The sequence below is a fragment of the Phocoena phocoena genome, chromosome 7 (genome assembly GCF_963924675.1).
Source record: "Phocoena phocoena chromosome 7, mPhoPho1.1, whole genome shotgun sequence".
Lineage (NCBI taxonomy): Eukaryota > Metazoa > Chordata > Mammalia > Artiodactyla > Phocoenidae > Phocoena > Phocoena phocoena.
In genome coordinates this window covers 38,705,294-38,732,410 of record NC_089225.1, presented here as the reverse complement: position 1 = coordinate 38,732,410, position 27,117 = coordinate 38,705,294, and the positions used below count along the sequence as shown (strand labels likewise).

The 27,117-nt window shown below is 35.3% G+C and overlaps 1 protein-coding gene across 1 annotated transcript in view; it reads right to left on the bottom strand.

Annotated features, from left to right (window-relative positions):
- Window positions 1-27,117, bottom strand: part of GALNT13 (polypeptide N-acetylgalactosaminyltransferase 13) — a 554,418-nt gene that overhangs the window by 193,656 nt on the left and 333,645 nt on the right. Inside the window, exons 7-8 of the mRNA XM_065880130.1 lie at window positions 26,069-26,239; window positions 3,913-4,030 (exon numbers count right to left, since the gene is read on the bottom strand). Of these exons, the coding sequence (XP_065736202.1) occupies window positions 3,913-4,030; window positions 26,069-26,239 (289 nt within the window). The remainder of the gene's footprint in view (window positions 1-3,912; window positions 4,031-26,068; window positions 26,240-27,117) is intronic.

Here is a 27,117-nt window from a genome sequence, read left to right as displayed (position 1 = left end):
TATTATTCAAAGATAGATGCATGGCTCTGTGCGCAATGGATAGTGCATTGGACGATGATAAATTCATACTATACTGGGTTAATTTTGTCATAAACTATTTTATATGAATATTCATTTCTGAGTTCTTCCTATATAAAATTTCAGCCCCTAACAATTTCCAAGGTCTATCATCTCATATTCCTCTTCTCTTCCTTAGTTTTTTCTCTTTAACACTGATCACCAGTATATATATATTTTTTAATAAATTTATTTATTTTTGGCTGCATTGGGTCTTCGTTGCTGCACACAGGCTTTCTCTAGCTGCGGCGAGCGGGGGCTTCTCATTGCGGTGGCTTCTTTTGTTGCGGAGCACAGGCTCTAGGCGCACGGGCTTCAGTAGTTGTGGCTCACAGCCTTCAGTAGTTGCAGCGTGCAGGCTCTAGAGCACAGGCTCAGTAGTTGTGGCACACGGGCTTAGTTGCTCCCTGGCATATGGGATGTTCCTGGACCAGGGCTGGAACCCATGTCCCCTGCACTGGCAGGCGGATTCTTAACCACTGCGCCACCAGGGAAGCCCTATCACTAATATATTAATGTATTTTGCTTCTCTTGTTTATTGTCTGTCTCCTTCACTAAAATATAAGTTCCATAAGGACACACAGTTTTGTCTATTTTGTTCACAACTGTATGTCCTGTACCTATTGAGTAGGAAATCAATACTATCAGTTAAAATTTACATTTACATCTTGGAATTTATGTTATTTTGATGATTGTTGTGTAAAGGAGTGGAGAACAGTATCTGAGACTAAGTTTTCAGGAGCATTAGGATCTACTTGTACATATTCTCACTGCTATTGGACGTGTATTATCCATAAGAGGCTAAAGCGTATAAGAAGATAAAATCACTAGATGAGACAACCGTCTCAGCATTGTTCAGGAAGATTGCATTTGCATGTTAGCTTCTATCCCCTCTCCTGATAACACCATCAGCTGTTAGGGCTGTCATGTTACGGAGGGATGGACCTTTACAGGTGAGGTAGTGGTACAGTAATTAGCAGCACGGCCACTGGTCACAGAATGCTGGGGTTCAATTTTCAACTATGCTATTTACTAGCTCTATAAATATTAGAAGTCACTATTATTTTATGCCAAGAATTTTTATCCAGAGACTTCAAGGGATTTTTCAACCCTTTGAAACTGTGTTCAAACCTACTGTGTGTAGGAGACGGATGCATCTTTCTTGGGAGGTCTACAGTTTTCATCAGATATTCAAGGTCTGTCAGTACTTACAATACTCTGGGAATCAAAGATCAAGTGATACTGTTATAAATAAATCCCCCAAAGTGTATTCTTTTGAATTGGCTTAAACTCCCATAAGGCCAGCCAGAGTACTAATTTTTTGCAGGAATTTAATATTTCTATGTTTTTCATCCTCAAATCTACATAGACCAGAGCTATAAGATAACTATAACTTTACTATTATTATAATCACCTTTTCACAGTTGAGGTTAAGTAATTGGCCTATACTAACATGATGGAGACAAGAAAACCTCATACATAAATCTACAAAAGAAATGATCACATTTTACTGTCACTGATACCTATGTATCTCTTCTTTGAGATGTGCTTCCCTGAGAGTAAAAGCATCAGGCCTTCTTCACTTTGGCAGTCTCAGGATCCGGAAAGTGTAAAGGACATACTACATGTTCAATATACATTTGTTGTAAAATAATTAAGCTGGATATTAGACAAAGATCTTCTAATTATAAATCTCCAACATATTTTCATTACCTGAAGTCACACATCTTGTTATGAAATTACTCTAAAGGAGAGTGTCCTCCCTTTGCTAATGTACTGTTCCAGCATTTTCTCTCACTCAATATCTTCCTCAGCCAGGGTATCAACTATTAAGCTAACACATATTCATGTCATAGAAAGAAAAGTAAAGTAAAACATGAATCAAGAGTCTAATAAAAAGCAAAATATACATTTTGTTTCTACTGATAGCATACGGAAACTAAATCAAAGACCAGTCACTTAGGAGTACTTTATCTCTTAATAATCTCAAACAACCAATCACAGAAAACCTCCTGTGTTATTATTTAGTGATCTGATCATTCTTATGGCCACTAGTTGCATTCACTCTGTTCACCTGGTATCTGCATCACATACCATATTTTCAAATCTTCCTTTCTGATACCTTAATATCTCTGTTTTATTTCCTGATTATGTTCTCCTGGCATATCATATTATGCCACTAAATTCCTTCCTAATACATTTCTCCCTGACACATCTTTCAATCAGTTAGATGAAGAGCATCTATCTAATCTGGGAGCTCTGTGAGGAAAGTAAGGGGAGACTACTGGCAGAGAATCAAGCTTAACAGGTGAGCAGAAAAGAAGTGAATAAGAATGTTAGGAAAGAAGGAAAAAAAGATGGGCAATAGGATCACTAGGTAAGAGTTATATTGCTATGTTGATTTTTTTTCCTTATGAATTTCCAGCATAGCATCCAAAGAATATTGGTTAATGAATGTATAAATACTCTCTTCATTAAATCTAAGGGTAAGAGAAAATTGTTTTTAAGGTCTTGAGTATACTATCTTTCCTTTCTTCCCCCCCTCCCTCCCTCCTTTCCTTTTTCTTCTTCCTTTTAAACTGTCAGCTCTTATATTCTGTACTTTGAGAACTACACTGAGTAAAAAAGTTGGGTCCCCAAATGTCCCAAAGATTGTGCAAAGATGTATTCTGTACTTTATAAAAAGAAGACATTCTTGAGTATGCTACTAAGTCTTGTGGGGCAAGCTCCGTCTGACTATGAGTATATAAGCAAGTATGGGAAGAATAAAATTTCATTAACTAATGATCTTCTCAGACATTGGACTATTAGGAAGATTTATAGGCAAAAAGTTGTATAACAAGGACATTCTAGTCCTTTTAAAATAATTCAGATTATCCAAGATCCATTAAATTCCACATTATATAAATTCAAAGTAATTCTTATTCTCAAATTTTGACATTTGCTTACACAACATCAAACATATTTATATTTGTGAAAAACAAAGTTTACTTTCTAAATAAGAAATTAAAAGGCATAACTCTTGAACTTCATAGATTAATATATCTAAACTCTAATAATTTTGTTGTGCAAATAATGCCAGCAAAATGATAGAGTGTTTCAAATCATTCAGGTTAAATTATAGGAAAGAAAAAACAACAGTATTATTAATTTGACTCATTTTTAAAATGATACTGAATGTGGTTTGAAGAAAAAAAACAGTATGTTAGCCCTTATTGTTTCTTAGTAAGGTGGAACATTTATGTGTATTTAAAATTTTTGAATGTAATAATATATTAAAATTATTCATATGCTTCCTAGTATTGGTTATACGAGGGATTAATTCTTAATTTTTGTTTACTTGGAAGGCCATTTAATAAGTGCATTTGCATTATTAAAACTGATTTATCAAACAATAATGTCTATGATTGTGAAAAATCATGTTACTTGAATTATCCAGAATTCCTTTGACCACAGGTTATTCTTAAAGGTATTTGAGAATAACCTCAAGCAGCACTTGCAAATTCAGATATCATAAACACTTCCAAGTTTCAGTTCAAAAACACAAAGTGATTTCATAGGATAATGCTTTATTAAAAAATAAAGCCCGTCTTTTTAGAAAAGCCCTAGTGTCTTTGAATTATGTATAAAAGAATTATTTTGAAAACTTAAAAAATGCCTCTAATTTCCCATTTAACAGTAAATATTAGATGCAAAAAGACTCTAGCAGAGTTTCTAAACAAGTATTAAAATGACCAACTGATCAGTAATTTGTATCACTTTACAGAAAAGATTTGACAGTAAATTACTGAGTCTATATGTGCATGCTACAGCATAGTATGTTCAGAGTCAAAAGATAAAGTAAAATGCAATTACCCTAAAAGACATTTCAAGATTCTCTCCACCCCAGATATCCATTCCTGCATCGTAAGTTCCTATCTCTTCAAAGTAGTTTCTGTCAATAGAAAATAGGCCACCAGCCATAGTAGGGGTCCTAGTTGAAAAAAAACAAAAAGAAAAGAATATCTTTTGAAAACAATGTGTGGAGTTTAATGAGACTACAGCAAATATTTTTGAGACATTTTAAATTAAAAAAATAGTACTCAAAAATCTCAAACTGGAAACATAAAGCCAAGTTGTTAGAGGTTTTAAAATTAATAAATAGCATTTTATTTCACACTTTCTGTAAAACTAAGTTTAGATTAGTCTATATTTTTCTTACAGGTGATCAAACAGATACAAGGAAGGAACACTGGCCATTTAAGACAGAGGCATATACATCCTTTCTGAAAGGCATAGTGAAGAGAAGTTAGTGCTCTTAGCACTATCCTTAAAGAGATGAACTGGTCATGAAACTACCAGTTGTCTTTTGTCACCTAATTATAAATTATTTGAATATGAACTCTAGAAATGTATGGAAGTGGTTTCTCTATGAAAAGACCTATAGCCTATTTAAATATGAAAAATATTAAATGCTATAAAATATTTATAGGCAATAAGTATCTAATGATAGTCACATAAGTATAAGTACCATAGAACTTTATATCTAATTGTTTAAAGCTGTTTACCCAGTTAAAATGATAGAATGAATCATATAACCCTATGGATAAATATAAATCCTGTATGCTATTCACAGTTTTAGGACATTTGGCCAAGATCCAAAACCTTTTACTAGGAATAAATGCTTTTGGTTCTCATATTCAAACTTTCTCTAAGAAGTCAGGTGTTAAGTTTCAAAAAGAATAATTAATTTTTAATCTAAGAAGTTTCATTAAAATCAGTGGTTAATGTGTGAACCACACAAGTTTTCTGTATAAGCAGTGTGAATTGAAACTGAAAAAGAAAGTTCTAGTTGTTCACAAATGAATCTATACTAGCAATGATTATTTTTGAATAGAGGTTTTCAACCTTTGTAGCACATTAGCAGCACCTGAAGCACCTTTAAAAAATACATTTCCATGCTTGGGTGCCACTCTCTGCAGATTTAGATTTAATTGGCCAGGAGTGCGGCCAGATCTTTGATATTGTATAAAGTTCCCAGATGAGTCTACTGTGCTGCTAAAGATGAGAAACTGATCTAGTAACTTAGATTTGGAATGCTCATCCAGGTACAGTTGACCCTTGAACAACATGGATTTGAACCGCTCGGGTCCAGCTATATGCAGATATTTTTCAACAGTAACTACAACAATACTACACAACCCATGGTTGGTTGAATCCTCTGATGTGGAGAAACCTTGGATACCAAGGGCTGACTATAAATTATACTCAGATTAACTCCTGAGTTATTCAAGGGTAGTTTGAGATTGTTAGAAAACCAAATGTTCTATTTTTCTCAAAATTATATCCTCTTCTGCCACCGGATATGACCATGTCCTCTAACTGAGCAGTGTAGTTCATTGAAAAACTACCAAATAATATTGTACTTGGATATCTACCATATCACAGAGTTCTCTATTTCTCCCAGTGCTCTCACTGTTTTATACTCAGGTAATTAACTGTCCATCAGTTGGAGTAGCAGAGCCTCACTTGCTCTGAGTTGTTTTATTACTTTCGGTCTTGCTGGGTTCCTATCAAGAACAGTGTCATTGACCTAACGAGTAATAGAGAGAAACACTAACAAAGCGAAGCAGATGGTAATTATGGAGTAGCCATGACCCTCACCTGATTGGGGTTTTGGAACTCCATGGAAATAACTGTATAAGGTATTACAGTGCTGAACAGTCTAATGAAATGAGGAACAGAAATTGCTGCAATTAACCTGTGATAATGTAACCAGGTGCTTAAGAACGTTAAGGATGCATTTTTAACGATCAGAGTGCCTGTTCACTTATCTATTTACTAATAGGGAACTAATGCATTTAACTTAAATACATGTATTGACTTTCGTCTTACAGTTGGTGATAATTCCTACAAATATGTGAGAAATATATTATAAATGGCTACAATAAATTATATACTTAACCATAAAAATGACTCAAATAAGTTTTACTTTTAGTTGAAAAGTAACAAAAGCTTAAAAAACAATTGCTCAAAAAATTCCTGTATTTTCTGAAGATGGATGTTCCTAGGGAGAATTTTTTTGTGTGTATTTGCAATGTCAGTTAGCTCTCTCAAACAGTCCGGGGATGGTGCCTTAAATAATACCTACAGACACAGATAGTGTTGTATAGCATGTTCTGTTCTAAGTTAACTGCTTTGTAATGTCCCCCCATGAACTATTTACATATTCCTGTGCAGACCTTAAGTGTTCTGGGTACCTAGAAAATTAAAAACCTTGATTATAGTTGAGTTAGCTAAAATTGTCTTTTTAAGGTTGTGTCTCTGCAATGTCGGACCAACCAATTCCATCAATTTTATTGGGGAAAATATAATCAGCCCAATGGCTGAAAATATTACCTACCACCCAGTAAGTAGGTGAAGATGAATTAATAAAACTAAAGCACTTGGCACAGTGCCAAGTATAAATAGTATATAGTTAATAAGGCTGTCTTTTTAGTATATTTAATATAAATAGTTAATAAGGCTGGGTAATACATTTTTCTTGTTGTTGCTGATGTTAATCATTCAATCAAAATCTTAAGTGTCCTTCAATTAATTTTGGCTCCCCATATACATGTTGTCATTTTGGATTTCAAAATCATTTAAAAACACTTCAGATCCAAGAGGTTGAACTCTGCCTCTCTGAACACACCTTTTAATTTTTTAACCCCTCCTATTTCAATCCTATGGAAGTCACTTTTTATCCTTCATTGATGGTTATCATTCCTTAGCTACTCCATATTCTCACAGAATAACTCCCTGCAGAAATCGTTTGCTTCCCTCCTCCCACCCCCTCTCCAAGACCCTGCCATGTCAGCGAACACCTAGCTGAGCACCCTAGGTTCTCTGTCCTTGCCTGACTGACCCCATTCTCTTTTTATAAATATTGGTTCCTGGGTAAACTTACCCTTCTCATCTACCTCTGCTCCTAAGACCTAGAGAATCACTAAAAAAGTAATAAGCTGAGGTCATCTGGTCCTGCTACAAGTCCATGTTATTGACCCTCTGCTAGTCCAGAAAGACCTAACAATCCTTTTACCTCTATTTGTTCACCTATCTCATTTTTAACTGAATATTTTCCAAAGGTTTTGGACTATTCTCAAGAAGTTGAAGATTGAGGCAATGCATAAAATCTAAACTCTCTCAATCATGAACTCTAACCTCCCTCAATCTCTACGTTAATATGTGTATGTTTCTCAGGGCCTCTTCCTTCCTCTTGTCTCAGAGAAAAGAATGTCTCCTTTCCTCTCACTATGGGATAGCATTCATCCTTTTGCCCTCAGCCAGCTCTTTTCTAACTATAAGCATACTTTTTTTGTTTTTATTACCCCTTGATTTACTGAGATTTGCAGATATTGTGTATTTAACAAATTGAAGGTTTGTGGCAACTCTGAGTTGAGTAAGTCTATTGGCATCATTTTTCCCAAAGCATTTGCTTACTTCATGTCTCTGTGTCATTTTGGTAATTCCACACTATTTCAAACTTTTAAATTATTATTATATTTGTTGTGCTGATCTGTGGTCAGTGATCTTCGTTGTTAACTACTGTAGTTAGGTGCACCATGAACCACGCCCGTATAAAACAGTGAACCTAATCAATAAATGTTGTGTGTGTCCTTACTGCTACACCATCCGGCTGTTCCCCTGTCTCTCCTTTTCCTTGGGCCTCCCGATTCCCTGAGACCAATTAATAATCCTACGATGATCTCTAAGTGTTCAAGTGAAAGAAAATGTCCTACATCTCTCACTTTAAATCAAAAGCTAGAAATGATTAAGCTTAGTGAGGAAGGCGTGTTGAAAATCGAAATAGGCCTAAAGCTAGGCCTCTTGTGCCAAACAGCCAAGTTGTGAATGCAAATGGCAAGTTCTCGAAGGAAATTAAAAGTGCTACTCCAGTAAACACATGAATAGTAAGAAAGCAAAACAGCCTTATTGTTGATATGGAGAAAGTTTGAGTGGTCTGGATAGAAGATCAAACCAGGGCTTCCCTGGTGGCGCAGTGGTTGAGAGTCCGCCTGCCGATGCAGGGGACGTGGGTTCGTGCCCCGGTCCAGGAAGATCCCACATGCCACAGAGCGGCTGGGCCCGTGAGCCATGGCCGCTGAGCCTGCGCGTCCGGAGCCTGTGCTCCGCAACTGGAGAGGCCACAGCAGTGAGAGGCCCATGTACCGCAAAGAAAAAAAAAAAAAAGAAGATTAAACCAGCTACAAAATTCTCTTAAACCCAAGCCTAATCTAGTGCAAGGCCCTAACTCTCTTCAATTCTATGAAGGCTGAGAGAGGTGAGAAAGCTGCAGAAGAATGCTTCTAAAGCTAGAAGAGGTTGGTTTATTAGGTTTAAGGAAAGAAGTTGTCTCTATAACATAAACCTGCAAGGTGAAGCAGCAAGTGCTGATGTACAAGCTGCAAATTATCCAGAAATCTAGCTATTATTGAAGTTGCCTATACTAAAACACAGGTTTTCAATGTAGATGAGACAGCCTTATATTGGAAGAAAATGCCATCTTAAGACTTTCATAGTTAGAGAGGAGAAGTCAATGCCTGACTTTCAAAGCTTCAAAGGATAGGCTGACTCTCTTGTTAGGGGTTAAGGAAACTGGTGACTTTAAGTTGAAGCCAATGCTAATTTACCATTCTGAAAATCCCAGGGCCCTTAAGAATTGTGCTACATCTACTCCACCTTTGCACTATAAATAGAACAACAGAGCCTGGATGATAGCAAATCTCTTTACAACATGGTTTACTGAATGTTTTAAGCCCACTGTTGAGACCTACTAAGGTGAACCTGGTCACCTTAGTGCTCTAATGGAGATGTACAACAAGATAAATGATGTTTTCATGCCTGCTAACACAACATCCATTCTGCAGCCCACGGATCAAGGAGTAATTTTGACTTTCAATTATTATTCTTTAAGAAACCCATTTCATTAGGCTATAGCTGCCATAGATAGTGATTCCTCTGATGGATCTGGGCAAAGTTAATTGAAAACTCTCTGGAAAGGATTCACTCTTCTAGATGCGATTAAGAACATTCATGATTCATGGGAAGAGGTCATAATATCAACATTAATAGGAATTTGGAAGAAGTTGATTCCAACCTTCAAGGATGACTTTGGGGGGTTCAAGACTTCAGTGCAGGATGTAACTGCAGATGTGGTGGAACTAGCAAGAGAACTAGAATTAGAGATAGAGCCTGAAGATGTGACTGAATTGCTGCAATCTCATAACAAACCTTTAACAGATGTGGAGTTGCTTCTTATGAATGAGCAAAGGAAACAGTTTATTGAGATGGAATCTACTCCTGGTGAAGAGTCTGTGAAAACTGGGAAATGACAACAAAGGATTTAGAATATTACATAAATTTAGTTGATATAGCAGTGGCAGGATTTGAGAGGACTGACTCCAATTTTGAAAGAAGTCCTATGGATAAAATACTATCTAACAACATTGCATGCTACAGAGAAATAATTTGTGAAAGGAAGAGTCAATCGATGGGGTAAACTTTACTGTCGCTTATTTTATGAAAATCCCACAGTCAGTAGGCATCAACACTGAGGCAAGACCCTTCACCACCAAAAGATTATGACTTACTGTATGCTCAGATAATGGCTAGCATTTTTTAGCAAGTATTTTTTACCTAAGGTATGTATATTTTTTAGACACAATGCTTTTGCACACTTAAAAGACTACAGCATAATGTAAACATAACTTTTAAATGCACCAGGAAACCAAAAATTTGTGTGACTTGCTTTATTGTGATATTTGGCTTTATTGCAGTGGTCTGGAACCAAACCCACAGTCTCTGAGCTATGCCTGTACTCTTTCAGCTACCTGTTCATTGACTATTACATTTGTGTTTTATGTGTTTGATTTCTAGATTGTCCCCTTGAGCTTACAAAACTGCTCATCTAAGTTCTACCCTAAACCATAATACATCTTCACTCCATCCTACTACTCATTCAAACCAGGGACATATATTTTCTATTCCCTTCACTGGTGACCTTATTGAAAGGATACTTTCTAACATACTCCCTCAACTCCTCTTGACCTTCTCACTAGAATCTGGATCTTGCTCCCATCTCTATAATAACCTCTTCCTGAAAGGGCCCATTGATGATGAACTTCAACAGCCTTTCCCTGCCTTCTTCCTTTGAAAGCATTTAACACAATTTACCAACCTCCGTGCTTAAATTCTTTTCACTTCTGACTCTCATTGCATTGTTCTAGAGAGGTTTTTCCTTCTATCAGTTTAAATATTTATTTTATGATGCTTATTGATTCCCCTTCCTCTTCCTTTCCCTTGCTGGCTATCAGATCTCAGTCAAGCTTTTAGTTTCACATCTGTGACATGAGTATAATATACCATTACAGTATTGTTTTGCAGACATATGTGCTTAATAATTATCTTATTTTCCCCAAAATGTAGTCTTCTCAAGGGTCTCTCAGTGGCACTTTTCTCTTTCTCTTTACCTGTATCAGGTCATCGGTCATATGCCTTTAACCATCACCTCTATGAGGATGACTCCTGATCTCTGTTGTCTTTTCTCTCTTCCTTCCTCTGCATTGGTTGTGCTTTTCTAAGTACTCACTAGGTGTTCACTTAAAAAACTCCTTCTGACTCTGCTCAGTGTATGTAACATAGAACTGAGATTGTGCTACCACATCTGTTTCTCTTTCAAAGTCCTCTATTTTTTTCTAGTGTCCTAAGACTTCATTCATCAGACCTTATTTCATCAAACCACCTTCCAGCACCTTTTTCTTTTTTGCCTCATTCGGTCATTTCCCAAATACTTCCTTTTTTTTTTTCTTAAGTATTTTTGACACTTATCTCTGTTATCAGGGTCACTTTCCAGTTTTAGTCCTTTTATTTCTAACCATTTGTTAATGGAACTCTCATGCTTCTAGAGTCTGCTACTTCTAAAATTTATCCTACAAATCACAGCCAGATTAGTTTCTCTAAATCAGAATTCCTCTAAAACTGTTGACCAGATGTTTCAAAACCTATTTTAATAAATGCCAGCTTTTTAGGGCTTCCCTGGTGGCGCAGTGGTTGAGAATCTGCCTACCAGTGCAAGGGACATGAGTTCAAGCCCTGGTCTGGGAAGATCCCACATGCCGCAGAGCAACTAGGCCCGTGAGCCACAACTACTGAGCCTGCGCATCTGGAGCCTGTGCTCCGCAACGAGAGGCTGTGACAGTGAAAGGCCCGCGCACCGCGATGAAGAGTGGCCCCCGCTCGCCGCAACTAGAGAGAGCCCGCGCACAAAAACGAAGACCCAACACAGCCAAAAATGAATAAGTAAATTTATAAAAAATGAAATAAAATTAAAAAAATAAATTCCAGCTTTTTATCTTGGCAGCAGGGATCTGGACCGACCCAATGAGCTCCTCCATTCCCTTTAACTATTTATCTGTACTTAAAGTGTTTAGTTATACCAGTAAATGCTTCACACTTCTTGGTGCATTTTTTCACATCAATTTGCCACTTGAACTTTCCTTTGTAAACTCCCCTTATATGATCATACCTGCTCCATTCTTAAGTCAATGCAAAGTTGATATATTCCATACAGGCTGGCCTTAGTACAAGCCTCTTCCCTCCAGTTTGGTTGTACTCTTTCCCTTCTACCTTGTACTATAGCACTCTGTTTCTCTCAAGGCAATTGTCACTTCTTATTGTGTATTATGAGTACTCAGTATTTGACTTCCGTATTTGAAAGTCAAAATTACCTGCAATTTTATTTCTGAAATTGCAAAAAATTCTTTGCTTACATCTGCTAAATTGATAATAAAGATGCCTTCATTAATTCTAGGGTGTTTAAAGACCTTATCCTCTACTTAGAGTTCTGGGGATTGAGTTTGATAGTATATTAGAATTACAGATATAAAGCTTTATGACAATGCAGAGTAGTAAAGAACTCAAAAAGTAAGTATTTGACATGGAAAAATACTGAAGCTTTTCAGCAGAACTTGATAAGTCCAAAGAAATTGTGATAGAATACATTCGATTATTCAGTAATGCTAAAATGCAAGGCCTGTATTTTCTCCAATAAGACAATATATCCCATACTTCACACTGGGATAACCACCACGTGTGTGAAAAGCAGGTAGACAATAAAGACACTCTAAGAGGCAGCCAATTAGTTTTTAGGAGTATAGACTTTGTATCTAGATTGACTGGGTTCAAAACTCAGTCCCACAGTGTGACCTTCAGCAAGTCACTTAAACTCTATGCTTTAATTTGATCGTCTATAAAATGGGGAAATATGTTTTGTTTTGTTTTGTTTTTGCGGTACGCGGGCCTCTCACTGTTGTGGCCTCTCCCGTTGCGGAGCACAGGCTCCGGACGCACAGGCTCAGCAGCCATGGCTCACAGGCCCAGCCGCTCTGCGGCATGTGGGATCTTCCCGGACCGGGGCACGAACCTGTGTCCCTTGCATCGGCAGGCGGACTCTCAACCACTGCGCTACCAGGGAAGCCTGGGAAATACGTTTTAATGTAATACTTTTAGAATAGTATCAACACAAAGCAAGTACTGCACATTTAAATACTAATTTTAATGAAGAAGAGGAAAACATCTGTTTATCAAGATTATAATCAAGAAACACAAATACCATATGCTAACACATATATATGGAATCTAAGGAAAAAAAATGTCATGAAGAACCTAGTAAGGTAAGACGGGAATAAAGACACAGACCTACTAGAGAATGGACTTGAGGATATGGGGAGGGGGAGGGGGAAGGGTAAGTTGTGACAAAGTGAGAGAGTGGCATGGTCATATATACACTACCAAATGTAAAATAGATAGCTAGTGGGAAGCAGCTGCATAGCACAGGGAGATCAGCTCGGTGCTTTGTGACCACCTAGAGGGGTGGGATAGGGAGGGTGGGAGTGAGGGAGATGCAAGAGGGAAGAGATATGGGAACATATGTATATGTATAACTGATTCACTTTGTTATAAAGCAGAAACTAACACACCATTGTAAAGCAATTATACTCCAATAAAGATGTTTAAAAAATAAATAAATAAAAATAATAAAAATAAAAGCTAATGGAGCCATGAATAAAAATATCAGTAACATTATGAATAGTAATAATATAAAAAAGATTATAATCAGCTTTATCTTATTGTTTTCAGAGTCTAATCAATTTTCAACAGAATTGTAATATTTTAGAGCTTTAAAAGCCCTACAGATTTGGTCAACCAAATTTAACTGCAATGTATTTAAATGACTTGTTCAAGGACCCCCCCAGGTAGTTAGTGGTCCAGTTAGGAAAACAATTTCTTTCTACATATAAATTATCTATCTATTTATCTATCTAATCATCTGCCAATCCATTATCTCTCAATTTATCCTTATAACTCACACAACAAAAGATTTGAGGTAGCTAATTCAAAATACACTTTTTCTGATTTCAAGCTCCAAATTTATGTACCACGTTTTCCTATGAATGTTAGTACTGCTCTTCAAATCAATTTCTTTTAAAGTTATTGAAACATCATTTCTTCTCACTAATCCTTTGATGTATCAGGATTCTATTCAATCTTACTTGGCAAATAACCAAGATCTCTGGAGAAAAAGTGTAAAGAAGATTTGTGAGACCATAGCTCAGCTTTAGGCTGTTATTTGAAACAGTCAAATTACACAATACCTAGACTGTTAATGTTTAGCTCTGTATTAATAACATTTCTCATATATTATAAACCATGATAAAGAAAAATGATAAGCATAAATTTTATTATTTACACAAATGTGAGGCAAATAGTTGAAATGTTTCCATAATTTTGATTTTTTCAAATCATAAAATACAATGACTTCACTTTGTTAACCTCTGTGAAGGTTTAGAACCCAAAGGAAAATTAGACGCTGTGAGTATCTCCCTGTCCTTCCATATTCTGTCAAGTATACTCAGTATAGAAAACGGAAGAAAGGAATCAAAGGCATAGCCATCCTTTTACTAGAGTAATGAATAATTGCATGTTGAATGTAATTAAAGTTTTTTTCAGAGAAAAAAATGGGAAGTTTAGTGGAATACTGCACACCACAACACTCATTTGAACATATGCTGAGTAAGGAGATGCAGATTTTGGTAGAGAAGAAACTGTTACTTTAAAAGTTTATGCTGACTTAGGCTCTGAGAAAGGGAAGCTTGCTCAAATCCTGTAGAGTTTATGGAACACAGTTTCAAAGCTATTTTTATTTTTTCTTTATTTTTTTAGGTTTTGACAAGGTTTAACTTACTTTTCTTTTTTTGAATTTTATTTTATTTTATAGAGCAGGTTCTTATTATTTATGTATTTTATATATATAAGTGTATATATGTCAACCCCAACCTCCCAATTTATCCCACCACCATCACCCAGGCCCCACCTTGGTATCCATACATTTGTTCCCTACATCTGCTTCTCTAATTCTGCCTTGCAAACCGGTTCATCTGTAGCATTTTTCTAGATTCCACATATATGCGTTAATATATGATATTTGTTTTTCTCTTTCCAACTTACTTCACTCTGTATGACATTCTCTAGGTCCATCCACGTCTGTACAGAAAAAACAATTTCATTCCTTTTTATGGTTGAGTAATACTCAATGGTATGTGGGTACCACATCATCTTTATCCATTCCTCTGTTTTTGGACATTTAGGTCGTGTCCATGTCCTGGCTACTGTAAATAGTGCTCCAATGAACACTGGGGTAAATGTGTCATTTTGAATTATGGTTTTCTCTGGGTATATGCCCAGTAGTGGGATTACTGGGTCATATGGTAGCTCTATTTTTACTTTTTTAAGGAACCTCCATACTGTTCTCCATAGTGGCTGTATCAATGTACATTCCCACCAACAGTGCAAGTGGGTTCCCTTTTCTCCACATCCTCTCCAGCATTTGCTGTTTGGAGATTTTCTGATGAGGCCCTTTCTAACTGGTGTGAGGTGATACCTCATTGTAGTTTTGATTTTCATTTCTCTAATAATTAGTGATGTTGAGCATTTTTTCATGTGTTTGTTGGCCACCTGTATGTCTTCTTTGAAGTAATGTCTATTAAGGTCTTCTGTCCATTTTTTGATTTGCTTTTTTTTTTTAATCAAAGCTACTTTAAAAAATTTTTATTTTCTAACATCGTTATTGGAGTATAATTGCTTTTCAATGGTGTGTTAGTTTCTGCTTTATAACAAAGTGAATCAGCTATACATACACATATTTCCCCATATCTCCTCCCTCTTGCATCTCCCCTCCCACGCTCCCTATCCCACCCCTTTAGGTGGTCACAAAGCACCGAGCTGATCTCCCTGTGCTATGCACCTGCTTCCCACTAGCTATTTTACATTTGTTAGCGTATACATGTCACTGCTACTCTCTCACTTCATTCCAGCTTACCCTTCCCCCTCCCCGTGTCCTCAAGTCCATTCTCTACATCTGCATCTCTATTCCTGTCCTGCCCTTAGGTTCATTAGAACCATTTTTTTTTAAATTTTAGATTCCATATATATGTGTTAGCATTCAATATTTGTTTTTCTCTTTCTGACTTACTTCACTGGGTATGACAGACTCTAGGTCCATCCACCTCATTACAAATAACTCAATTTCGTTTCTTTTTATGGTTGAGTAATATTCCATTGTATATATGTGCCACATCTTCTTTATCCATTTCTCTGTTGACGGACATTTAGGTTGCATCCATGTCCTGGCTATTGTAAATAGAGCTGCAATGAACATTGTGGTACATTACTCTTTTTGAATTATGGTTTTCTCAGGGTATATGCTCACGAGTGGGATTGCTGGGTCGTATGGTAGTTCTAGTTTTAGTTTTTTAAGGAAGCTCCATACTGTTCTCCATAGTGGCTGTATCAATTTACATTCCCACCAACACAGCAAGAGGGTTCCCTTTTCTCCACACCCTCTCCAGCATTTATTCTTTGAAGATTTTTTGATGATGGCTATTCTGACTGGTGTGAGGTGATACCTCACTGCAGTTCTGATCTGCATTTCTCTAATGATTAGTGATGTTGAGCATCCTTTCATGTATTTGTTGGCAATCTGTATATCTTCTCTGGAGAAATGTCTATTTAGATCTTCTGCCCATTTTTAGACTGGGTTGTTTGTTTTTTTGATATTCAGCTGCATAAGTTGCTTGTAAATTTTGGAGATTAACCCTTTTTCAGTTTCTTCATTCGGAAATATTTTCTCCCATTCAGATGGTTGTCTTTTCATCTTGATTATGGTTTCCTTTGCTGTACAAAAGCTCTTGTTTGCTTAGGTCCCATTTGTTTTTTGTTTTTATTTCCATTTCTCTAGAAGATGGGTCAAAAATGATCTTGCTGTGATTTATGTCATAGAGCATTCTGCCTATGTTTTCCTCTAAGAGTTTTATAGTGTCTGGCCTTAAATTTGGGTCTTTAATCCATTTTAAGTTTATTTTTCTGTATGGTGTTAGGGAGTGTTCTAATTTCATTGTTTTACATGTAACTGTCCAGTTTTCCCAGCACCACTTATTGAGGAGGCTGCCTTTTCTCTACTGTATATTCTTGTATCCTTTATCAAAGATAAGGTGACCATATGCATGTGGGTTTATCTCTGGACTTTCTATCCTGTTCCATTGATCTATATTTCTGTTTTTGTGCCAGTACCATACTGTCTTGATTACTGTAGCTTAGTAGTACAGTCTGAAGTCTGGGAGCCTGATTCCTCCAGCTCCGTTTTTCTTTCTCAAGATTGCTTTGGCTATTTGAGGTTTTTGTGTTTCCAAACAAATTGTGAAATTTTTTGTTCTAGTTTTGTGAAAAATGCCATTGGTAGTTTGATAGGGATTGCATTGAATCAGTAGATTGCTTTGGGTAGTAGTGTCATTTTCACAATGTTGATTCTTCCAATCTAGGAACGTGGTATATCTCTCCATCTATTTGTATCATGTTTAATTTCTTTCATTAGTATCTTATAGTTTTCTGCATACAGGTCTTTTGTAACCTTAGGTAGGTTTATTCCTAGGTATTTTATTCTTTTTTGCTGCAATGGTACATGGGAGTGTTTCCCTAATTTCTCTTTCAGATTATCCATCATTAGTGTCTAGGAATGCAAGAGATTTCTGTGTATTAATTTTGCATTCTGCTACTTTACCAAATTCATTGATTAGCTTTAGTAGTTTTCTGGTAGTGTCTTTAGGATTCTGTATGTATAGTACCATATCATCGGCCAACAATGACAACTTTACTTCTACTTTTCTGATTTGGATTCCTTTTATTTCTTTTTCTTCTCTCATTGCTGTGGCTAAAACTTCCAAAACTATGTTGAATAACAGCGGTGAGAGTGGACAACATTGTCTTGTTCCTATCTTAGAGGAAATGGTTTCAGTTTTTCATCACTGAGAATGATGTTGGCCATGTGTTTGTCATATATGGCCTTTATTATGTTGAGCTAAGTTCCCTCTATGTCTACTTTCTGGTGGGTTTTTTATCATAAATGGGCAATGAATTTTGTCAAAAGCTTTTTCTGCATCTACTGAGATGATCATATGGTTTTTATCCTTTGATTTGTTAATAAGGTGTATCACATTGATTGATTTGCACATATTGAAGAATCCTTGCATTCCTGGGATAAACCCCACTTGATCATGGTGTATTATGCTTTTAATGTGCTGTTGGATTCTGTTTGCTAGTATTTTGTTGAGGAATTTTGCATTTATGTTCATCAGTGATATTGGCCTGTAGTTTTCTCTTTTTGTGACATCTTTGTCTGATTTTGGTATCAGGGTGATGGTGGCCTCGTAGAATGAGTTTGGGAGTGATCCTCCCTCTGCTATATTTTGGAAGAGTTTGAGAAGGATAGGTGTTAGCTCTTCTCTAAATGTTTGATAGAATTTGCCTGTGAAGCCATCTGGTCCTGGGCTTTTGTTTGTTGGAAGATTTTTAGTCACAGTGTCAATTTCAGTGCTTGTGAGTGGTTTGTTTATATTTTCTATTTCTTCCTGGCTCAGTCTCGGAAGGTTATGCTTTTCTAAGAATTTGCCCATTTCTTCCAGGTTGTCCATTTTATTGGCATAGAATTGTTTGTAGTAATCTCTCATGCTCCTTTGTATTTCTTCAGTGCCAGTTGTTACTTCTCCTTTTCCATTTCTAATTCTATTGATTTGAGTTTTCTCCCCTTTTTTCTTGATGAGTTTGGCTAATGGTTTATTGATTTTGTTTATCTTCTCAAAGAACCAGCCTTTAGTTTTATTGATCTTTACTATTGTTTCCTTCATTTTTCATTTATTTTTGATCTGATCTTTATGATTTCTTTTCTCTGCTAATTTTCGGGTTTTTTTGTTCACCTTTCTCTAATTGCTTTAGGTGTAAGGTTAGGTTGTTTATTTGAGATGTTTCTCATTTCTTGAGGTAGGATTTTATTGCTATAATCTTACTTCTTAGAACTGCTGTTGCTGCATCCCATGGGTATTGGGTCATCGTGTTTTCATTTTCATTTGTTTTTAGGTATTTTTTAGTTTCCTCTGATTTCTTCAGCAATCTGTTGGTTATTTAGTAGTGTATTGTTTAGCCTCCATGTATTGTTATTTGTTACAGATTTTTTCCCATAATTGATATCGAGTCTCATAATGTTGTTTTTGGCAAAGATACTTGATACTATTTCAATCTTCTTAAATTTCGCAAGGCTTTATTCATGACCCAAGATATGATCTATCCTGGAAAATGGTGTATGAGCACTTGAGAAGAAAGTGTATTCTGTTGTGTTGGGATGGAATGTCCTTTAAATATCAATTAAGTCAACCTTGTTTAATGTATCATTTAATGCCTGTGTTTCCTTATTTGTTTTCATTTAGGATGGTCTGCCCATTGGTGAACGTGGGGTGTTAAAGTCCCCTACTATGATTGTGTTCCTGTCGATTTCCCCTTTTATGGCTGTTAGCATTTGCCTTACGTATTGAGGTGCTCTTTTATTGGGTGAATAAATATTTACAGTTGTTATATCTTCTTCTTGGATTGATCCCTTGATCATTATGTAGTGTCCTTCCTTGTCTCTTGTAATAGTCTTTATTTTAAACACTATTTTGACTTTGAGAATTGTCTATGAGAACTGCTACTCCAGGTTTCTTTTGATTTCCATTTGCATGGAATATCATTTTCCATCCCCTCATGTTCCGTCTGTATGTGTCTCTAGGTCTGAAATGGGTCTGTTTTAGACAGCATATATACTGGTCTTGTTTTTGTATCAATTCAGCCAGTCTATGTCTTTTGGTTGGAACATTTACATTTAAGGTAGTTATCAATATGTATGTTCCTATTACCATTTTCTAAATTGTTTTGGGTTTATTATTGTAGGTCTTTTCCTTCTCTTGTGTTTCCTGCCTAGAGAAGTTCCTTTAGCATTTGTTGTAAAGCTGGTTTGGTGGTGCTGAATTCTCTTAGCTTTTGCTTGTCTATAAAAGTTTTGATTTCTCTGTCGAATCTGAATGAGATCGTTGCTGGGCAGAGCAATTTTGATTGTAGGTTTTTCTCTTTCATCACTTTAAATATGTCCTGCCACTCCTTCTGGCTTGCACAGTTTCTTCTGAAAGATCAGCTGTTAACCTTATGGGGATTCCCTTGGATGTTATTTGTTGTTTTTTCCTTCCTTTTTTTTTTTTTTTTTTGAGTTTCCTTGCTGCTTTTAATGTATTTTCTTTGTATTTAATTTTTGATAGTTTGATTAATATGTGTCTGGGCATGTTTCTCCTTGGTTTTATCCTGTATTGGATTCTCTGCTCTTCCTATACTTGATTCACTATTTCCTTCCCATATTAGGGAAGTTTTCAACTATTATCTCTTCAAATTTTTTCTCAGTCCCTTTCTTTTTCTCTTCTTCTTCTGGAACCCCTATAATTCGAATGTTGGTGTATTTAATGTTGTCCCAAAGGTCTCTGAAACTGTCCTCAATTCTTTTCATTCCTTTTTCTTTATTCTGCTCTGCAGTAGTTATTTCCACTATTTTATCTTCCAGGTCACTTATCTGTTCTTCTGCCTCAGTTATTCTGCTACTGATTCCTTCTAGAGAATTTTTAATTTCATTTTTTGTGTTGTTCATCATTGTTTGTTTGCTCTTTAGTTCTTCTAGGTCCTTGTTAAACGGTTCTTGTATTTTCTCCATTCTGTTTGCCAGATTTTTTTATCATCTTTACTATCATTACTCTGAATTCTTTTTCAGGTAGATTGCCTATTTCCTGTTCATGTTTGGTCTGGTGGGTTTTTACCTTGCTTCATGTGCTGTGTGTTTCTCTGTCTTATCATTTTGCTTAACTCACTGTTTTTGGGGTCTCCTTTTTGCAGGCTGCAGGTTTGTAGTTCCCGTTGTTTTTGGTGTCTGCCCCCAGTGGCTAAGGTTGGTTCAGTGGGTTGTGTAGGCTTCCTGGTGGAGGGGACTGCTACCTGTGTTCTGGTTGGTGGGGCTGAATCTTGTCTTTCTGGTGGGCAAACCGCGTCCGGTGGTATGTTTTGGGGTGTTTGTGACCTTATTATGATTTTAGGCAGCCTCTCTGCTAATGGGTGGGGTTATGTTCCTGTCTTGCTAGTTGTTTGGCATAAGGTGTCCAGCACTGTAGCTTACTGGTTGTTGAGTGGAGCTGGGTCTTAGCGTTGAGATGGAGATCTCTCAGAGAACTTCAGCCATTTGATATTACGTGGAGCCAGGGGGTGTCTGGTGGACCAATGTTCTGAACTTGGCTCTCCCTCCTCAGAGGCACAGGCCTGACACCCAGCCGGAGCACCAAGACCCTGTCAGCCACACGGCTGCTAGTGTTGGAGGGTCTCCTGCAGAGGCGGGGGTTGGCTGTGGTGTACCACGGGGACAAGGACACTGGCAGCAGAAGTTCTGGGAAGTACTCCTTGGCATGAGCCCTCCCAGAGTCTGCCATTAGCCCCCTCAGACCTAGGTTTTTGTTTTATGGGATAAAATTTTCAACATGTAGTTAAAGCTGGTCTTCCTAAAGCCAGGCTGCCTGCAGTAGCAAGTTTTTCCAGTCCCTCTTCCAAGCCTAATAAAAGCTATTTTTAAGTTCTGCTTAGTATGGGCAAGTGGCTCGTTTTTCTGCCAAAGAATCCATTTACCAAGAAATACTGGAATCAAATACCTTAACCTGTGCTTAAAGACCTATATTACCAAAAAAGGAATAGCTATTTTTTCCTTTTTCCTTAATCCTTTTTCCTAATCCTCACCACCTGATAAAACTCTAAGCTTCCAAAGAGAATGTATAGTAAATGGTGCAAATTTTAATCTTTCCTTTTGCTTTCATTTAATGCTTCAGAGGGGTCAAAATAACAACGGGGCCAGATGTTTTTAAATGTTTTTGTTAATGTGATACAATTATTCAGTATATAAATGTGATATTTAGTTCATCACCCTGTAATCTTTCTATACCACTCCTGTTTTCTTCTCCTCTCAACAGACTGCTAGGAACGTCTTGTAAATTATCTTCTAAACCCTTAGGAAGTAATATACTGTAAATGTACTATTTTCTCCAAGGAATACAGATTTAAAGATTCCACTTGAGGTAGAATTTTTCCTTTTCTCAAAGTCAACATATATTAGATTTTAACACAAGTAGGGTTGAATGTTGGACTGTTGAACATTCTGAAGTCCTTTCAAAGTCTGTTCTATGCACAGCCTTGACCTTACCCTGTGCTGTTGCTTTAGTATCTCCTATTGTAAAGAAGTGTCTCACAGGCTTTATCTGTTTCTGCTTTCTTTCCTCCAATTTAAAAGTGTATTTTCATTGGACTGAGGAAAATACAATAAAGAAAACCTGATAGATAAAAATTAATATATTACTAGTTGCTATTACAGAATTAGAAATATTGTCATATTTGTATAAGATTTTACAGAATAAACTAGGTGATTTTCATTTATTATACTTCCTAGAGGAACTATAAATTGGAGTCAGTAATGATTTGGGGGGAGAAAATCAAATTGGCAAAAGTTATACAAGAATACTAAAACAAATTTCATATTGCTTGATTGCATAATTCTAAAGAGACTACATTATTGCAAAAACTGTGGATCACAGACATACATGGCAAAAACATAAAGTGTAAAACTCTTAGTTGACTTTAGACTATTAAAAATAGAGACAGGGCTTAGTAAAAAATTTAGATATTAACTACCATTAAAATTTTTATTTGTGATAAAATGTTAATGGCATAGAAAAATACTAATGATATATCAATTTTTAGATTGTGTGGAAATGTATCTGGAAAGAAATGTTCTGGAAGTAAATATAACAAAATACTAAAAGAACTGGTTCATTGGTGTTCTGCTTCTTTAAACTTATAGATACTCATCACGTTTATTTTTCAATGCATATATCTGTTACTTATATTACCAGAAATAAATTTAAAATAACTATTTTCAAATAGTTTCAAATTGCATTTAATATTTTATAGCACTTCACCAGTTAAGCAAGGCAGGGGGAATAATTTTCCACTTTATAGTTGAGAAGAATTGGGTAAATTCCCAATAGGAGGAGTTTGAAATAAAACCCAGATCCTCCAAAGCCAGCTTTAATGCTTCTTCTATGATATCATACTAGAAGGATACAGGAAATAATATATGTGAATATTCTATGAGTTTTTCCCAATGATTATAATCCAAGTTGTTATTAATACCATTGTTTAATTTATTTGATCTTCTTTATAAATTCCTAATTCCAATTGAGAGAAAAATAAATGTATGAGATCAGACAAATATTAATAAAAATGGATACCAAAGTCAAATGTGTCAGAAGTAAAAACTCATAATTATCAATACATCTATGTTTAATTTATTATGCTAGCATGGATTAGAAGAAAATCTAAAACTCTTTTGTTTTACTTTAGAAAAATACTGAACATGGTACTCAACGTAAGAAAGAGGGGAGTCATACTGAGAATATTAATAATGACTAAATGTGAAAAAAGTCCATAAGGTAAGACACAAAGGGTAAAGAAAGATAAATAGACTTGATAAATAACTCATAGGCTTTTAATTAAGTAATCTATTTCAATCAGTGAGAAATTAAAGTAGAGACTAATACTTATATAACTATTTATTTAGGGTTACTTACAGAGCATAATTAGGAGACTAATGCCATCAATAAGATTAAAGAGCCAGGTTCTTTTCCAGAAGCACACACCACTCTATCAGTTGACACAATTTAACTCCTGTACATCCACTTGGTAGCCAGTTGTCCTGGCCTCTTCCCCTTATCCAGCAGACTTACAGCTAGTGTCAGATAGTGAGCAACTTTAGTGCAGAGATAGCTCTATTCAGCTTTGCATGTGTAGAACCTAACACAGTGCTCAACAGTGTTTGCGTATGTGTTTTTTCATGTGGAAAAACATGCAAAACTAAACTATTGCTCATTTCAACAGCCTGAACCAAATCAACTGAACAGTTATATTTATTATATAGAAATAATGCATACTACACCCCCAAACTAATTAAATGATTTGGGAGATCATCTGCACTACCAGATAACTTATGCTACCAGTTAAAATATCTCATTTTTAAAATGCTGGTAATTTTAATAAGTGCAAAACATTATGTAGGCGAAAGAAAACACATCAACAGAGCATATTTGACACACAGCCTCTTGGTCTATGACCCCTGGTTTAACGATTTGATTACTGTATTGTTGCACATATAATTGAGATATTCCTGAAAAGTCACATAATTTGACTACTAAAATATCAAGGACAGTTTACTGATTAAAGAAAACTAAATAGAAAGAAGAACAAAGCTGGACTATGTATGCTATGCTATTATTCCATACTCATAACTTCACAATTGCCAAGCATGTCGCAAACTCCATTTATTATCAAAAAGAAAATATCAAAGCCCAGAGGTTGAGAATAGAATAATAAGTATAACCATTATAAACTTTACTTTAAATGAGGTATAACTAAGGTTAGGTTACAAGTTCAAGTTGTTCCTCTATGTATGCAAATGCATGATTGTATTTCTAAATGATGACTAACTACCCAATTATAGTCACTAGAAAGTTCTGTCATAACTGACATTTTAAATAAAGCATTATAAAGAAAACCAAAATTTCAACCTAATTTTAATCACTTTAGCTATTCAGAATTCTGTTAATCAAGTAGGAAAAAAATTGTCTTTAACACCTAGAATGATTTATCTGTTTGTATGAATGTGAGAAAAATGATCACATCCTCGAGTAATAGATTACAAGTACAAAGAAAGTTCACATTACAGCTATGCTGATGAAAATTACCTGCAGGCTATTACAACACAGCCAGTGAATTAATTAACCTTTTGCCATAAGAATCTAGAAACTTCAGCAAAGACTGAGCTTTCTCTTTCTCTTGCTCCAGCTCTCTTAGCATTGAAATACTGCTCCTTCACAGTGAAATACTGTGCAGTTACTAAGGCAAACAAATAAAATATACTCAGATTTCATCATCTCTCCATGTTATTACAATAAAATCACATAAATTGTGATGAAAATATAGCAATTTGGATGTTTCCTCTTTTGCTTTAGTTAATGAAAGATGAGAAATAACGGTAGATTTCTATGTAGATCTCTACTTTTATGAATAAGATGAGCAATTTCTTACTATGAATGTTGGCTAGCTCTTAATTATTTACCTTTTGACTCTGTGAGAAGATAAAGTTTAAAAAAGTATGTCTTTTGCCAATGTGTTAAAAAAGTAAGGATGCACATACAATCTTTTAAACCTCTTTTTCAAATAACACATTGTCTATATTTGAGTGTATTGGTCATGTATTTCGATAATTTTCACTTGGGATCTGAAGCTGAAAAATTATCTAACACTAAATGAAACCATGATCTAAGAAAATAGGATTTCTAACCAACAATGGTAATATGAGCCATTGTATTTCCTCAAGTTGTTAGAGGCAAGGATCAATAAGACAAGATGAATGCTAAGATGACAGCAAGAGTTAAGGACTGCTAAATTACACTCCAAATATTGACATAATAATTTCACATCCTTATGCAAATGTTTGGAACTACATGTTATTTTCTTTTTGATGTAGTTAATATATCCTTAAGAGGGTTAACAGTGCCAATATTTAATTGTCCAATAACAAGCACTGAGAGCTGTTCACTTCCATTAGCCAATTTTTTGAGCTAGTTTTAATTAATTCATTATATAATTAGTCTTGTCAATAGATAAGTCATTCTCTCAGTAGGCTAGGAGACATTCTTGTCTAGATAATGGGTTATATATATTGTTTTAGAATGTTAGGGTACTTCTTTATTGTTCCAACCAAATGATGATTTACCAGATTCATCTTTAAAGAGCTAAACTAGTGAACTCCCTCCCCAAGTATTGTTCAGGAAATCAATTTTTGGTTGCAGGCAAGAGGCACACAATAGTATCTTAAAATAAGAAGCTGATAATTTTATATTAATAAAGCAGATAATGCTTATCTAGGCAACTAAAGATTTATATGATAGTTCTTATTTTGTATTAAGGGCAAACACATATTTTAAACATAAATATTTCAAATTAAGTAGCTTTTTAAATAATTTGGAACAAACAATAAATCCTTCATAATTGTTCATATATTAAAATTTTCCAAGTGGAGCTTTCTTTTGTATCTATAAGGAAGATAGCTCTTGAAGGTTGGTAAATTTAAAATATTTACTAAAACATTTTTGGTTATACCTCTGTTATAAACTATATTACATCTACCTGAAGTATCAAGGCTAACACATACCTGTCACATAGAAAATTCACAATACATATATTTTGAATATAAGAATACACAGTTTCAAAAAAATTGGCACTTCTTCCAGTACTTAAATTTGTCTGTGCAATTTAAAGTAGATTTAATATTGTCATTGATTCTTATATGATCATGTAAAACGTGATAATACATATATGCATATGAATAAAAAGTATATGTCTTCAAAAGTCTAAAAAATGATCATACAAATTGATAATATTCCTTAATTATTATAGGAATACACATGCTATGCTTTGGAAGATATGCTCTACATACCTAACAGGTAATGTTCTGTCTCCTTTCCTTCTATCCATTTCTCTTTGGGGAACAGGATACCAACGGAAATTCAGTTTCCAGTTAAAACCCCCATAAGTCATGTCTGACCCGGCCATATATTCAAAGGTATCATCACTAATCACATCAATGATGGGGCATACAACTGTTTTCCTGCAGAAAAATTAAAATCAGTTTACATATAAATAATAATTTAAATGTTACCTTAGCTTCTTTAAACTTAATATAGCTGATATGTTGAAATTTATTTTGTGACTTTAATTTGCCTTTATTTTCATGTTATCCTTTTTCTCTGTAAAATTACTTCCTTTTACTGCATCTCACTTCAGTCTACTTTTATTCTATCATGTATAATCTAATCAAATATACTAATTGATCTTCAAGCTGACTTCCAAATGCATTCTAAATACTAACTCAGCGGGATGAACATGGTCTATTTTTCATAAAACCTCCACTCACAGCATGATTAGCAGAGCTGCTTTGATATTATGCATCATTTTAGCTATAGACCACTGAAAATCAACAGCATGCGGGGAGTGAAGAATGAATGATGGCACATTAGATCTGGCAGTTTGACTCTCAAAGGCAATAGGTAAGTTTAAAGAGATAGTTCAGAGAAACCTTCATAGAAAAACAAACAAATGAAAATCCAAGAAGCAACGATAAAAATCATGATCATCAGTATAAGTAAATATTTCCTATGAATGACATTAGTGTCATGACAATTTCTGAGTGAATTGTCCTAGACTTATAGTTTACACTAAAATAAAAAAAGAAAAGCTTACACTAACAATCTACATATTTTAAGATGGGAAAAGATAAGCAACTTCAGTTTCTGGTGTTTTATGATCCATTTTTTCTTAAAGTAAGAGGAAGAGCCAGGAGATTTGGGTTTTTTTTTTTTTATTGAAATATAGTTGATTTACAATGTGTTAATTTCTGCTGAAAGCAAAGTGATTCAGTTATACACATACAGATTTGATACTCTTGATGGTGGTTTTTTAGGGTAAGGAACTTTTGACCATGGGAGA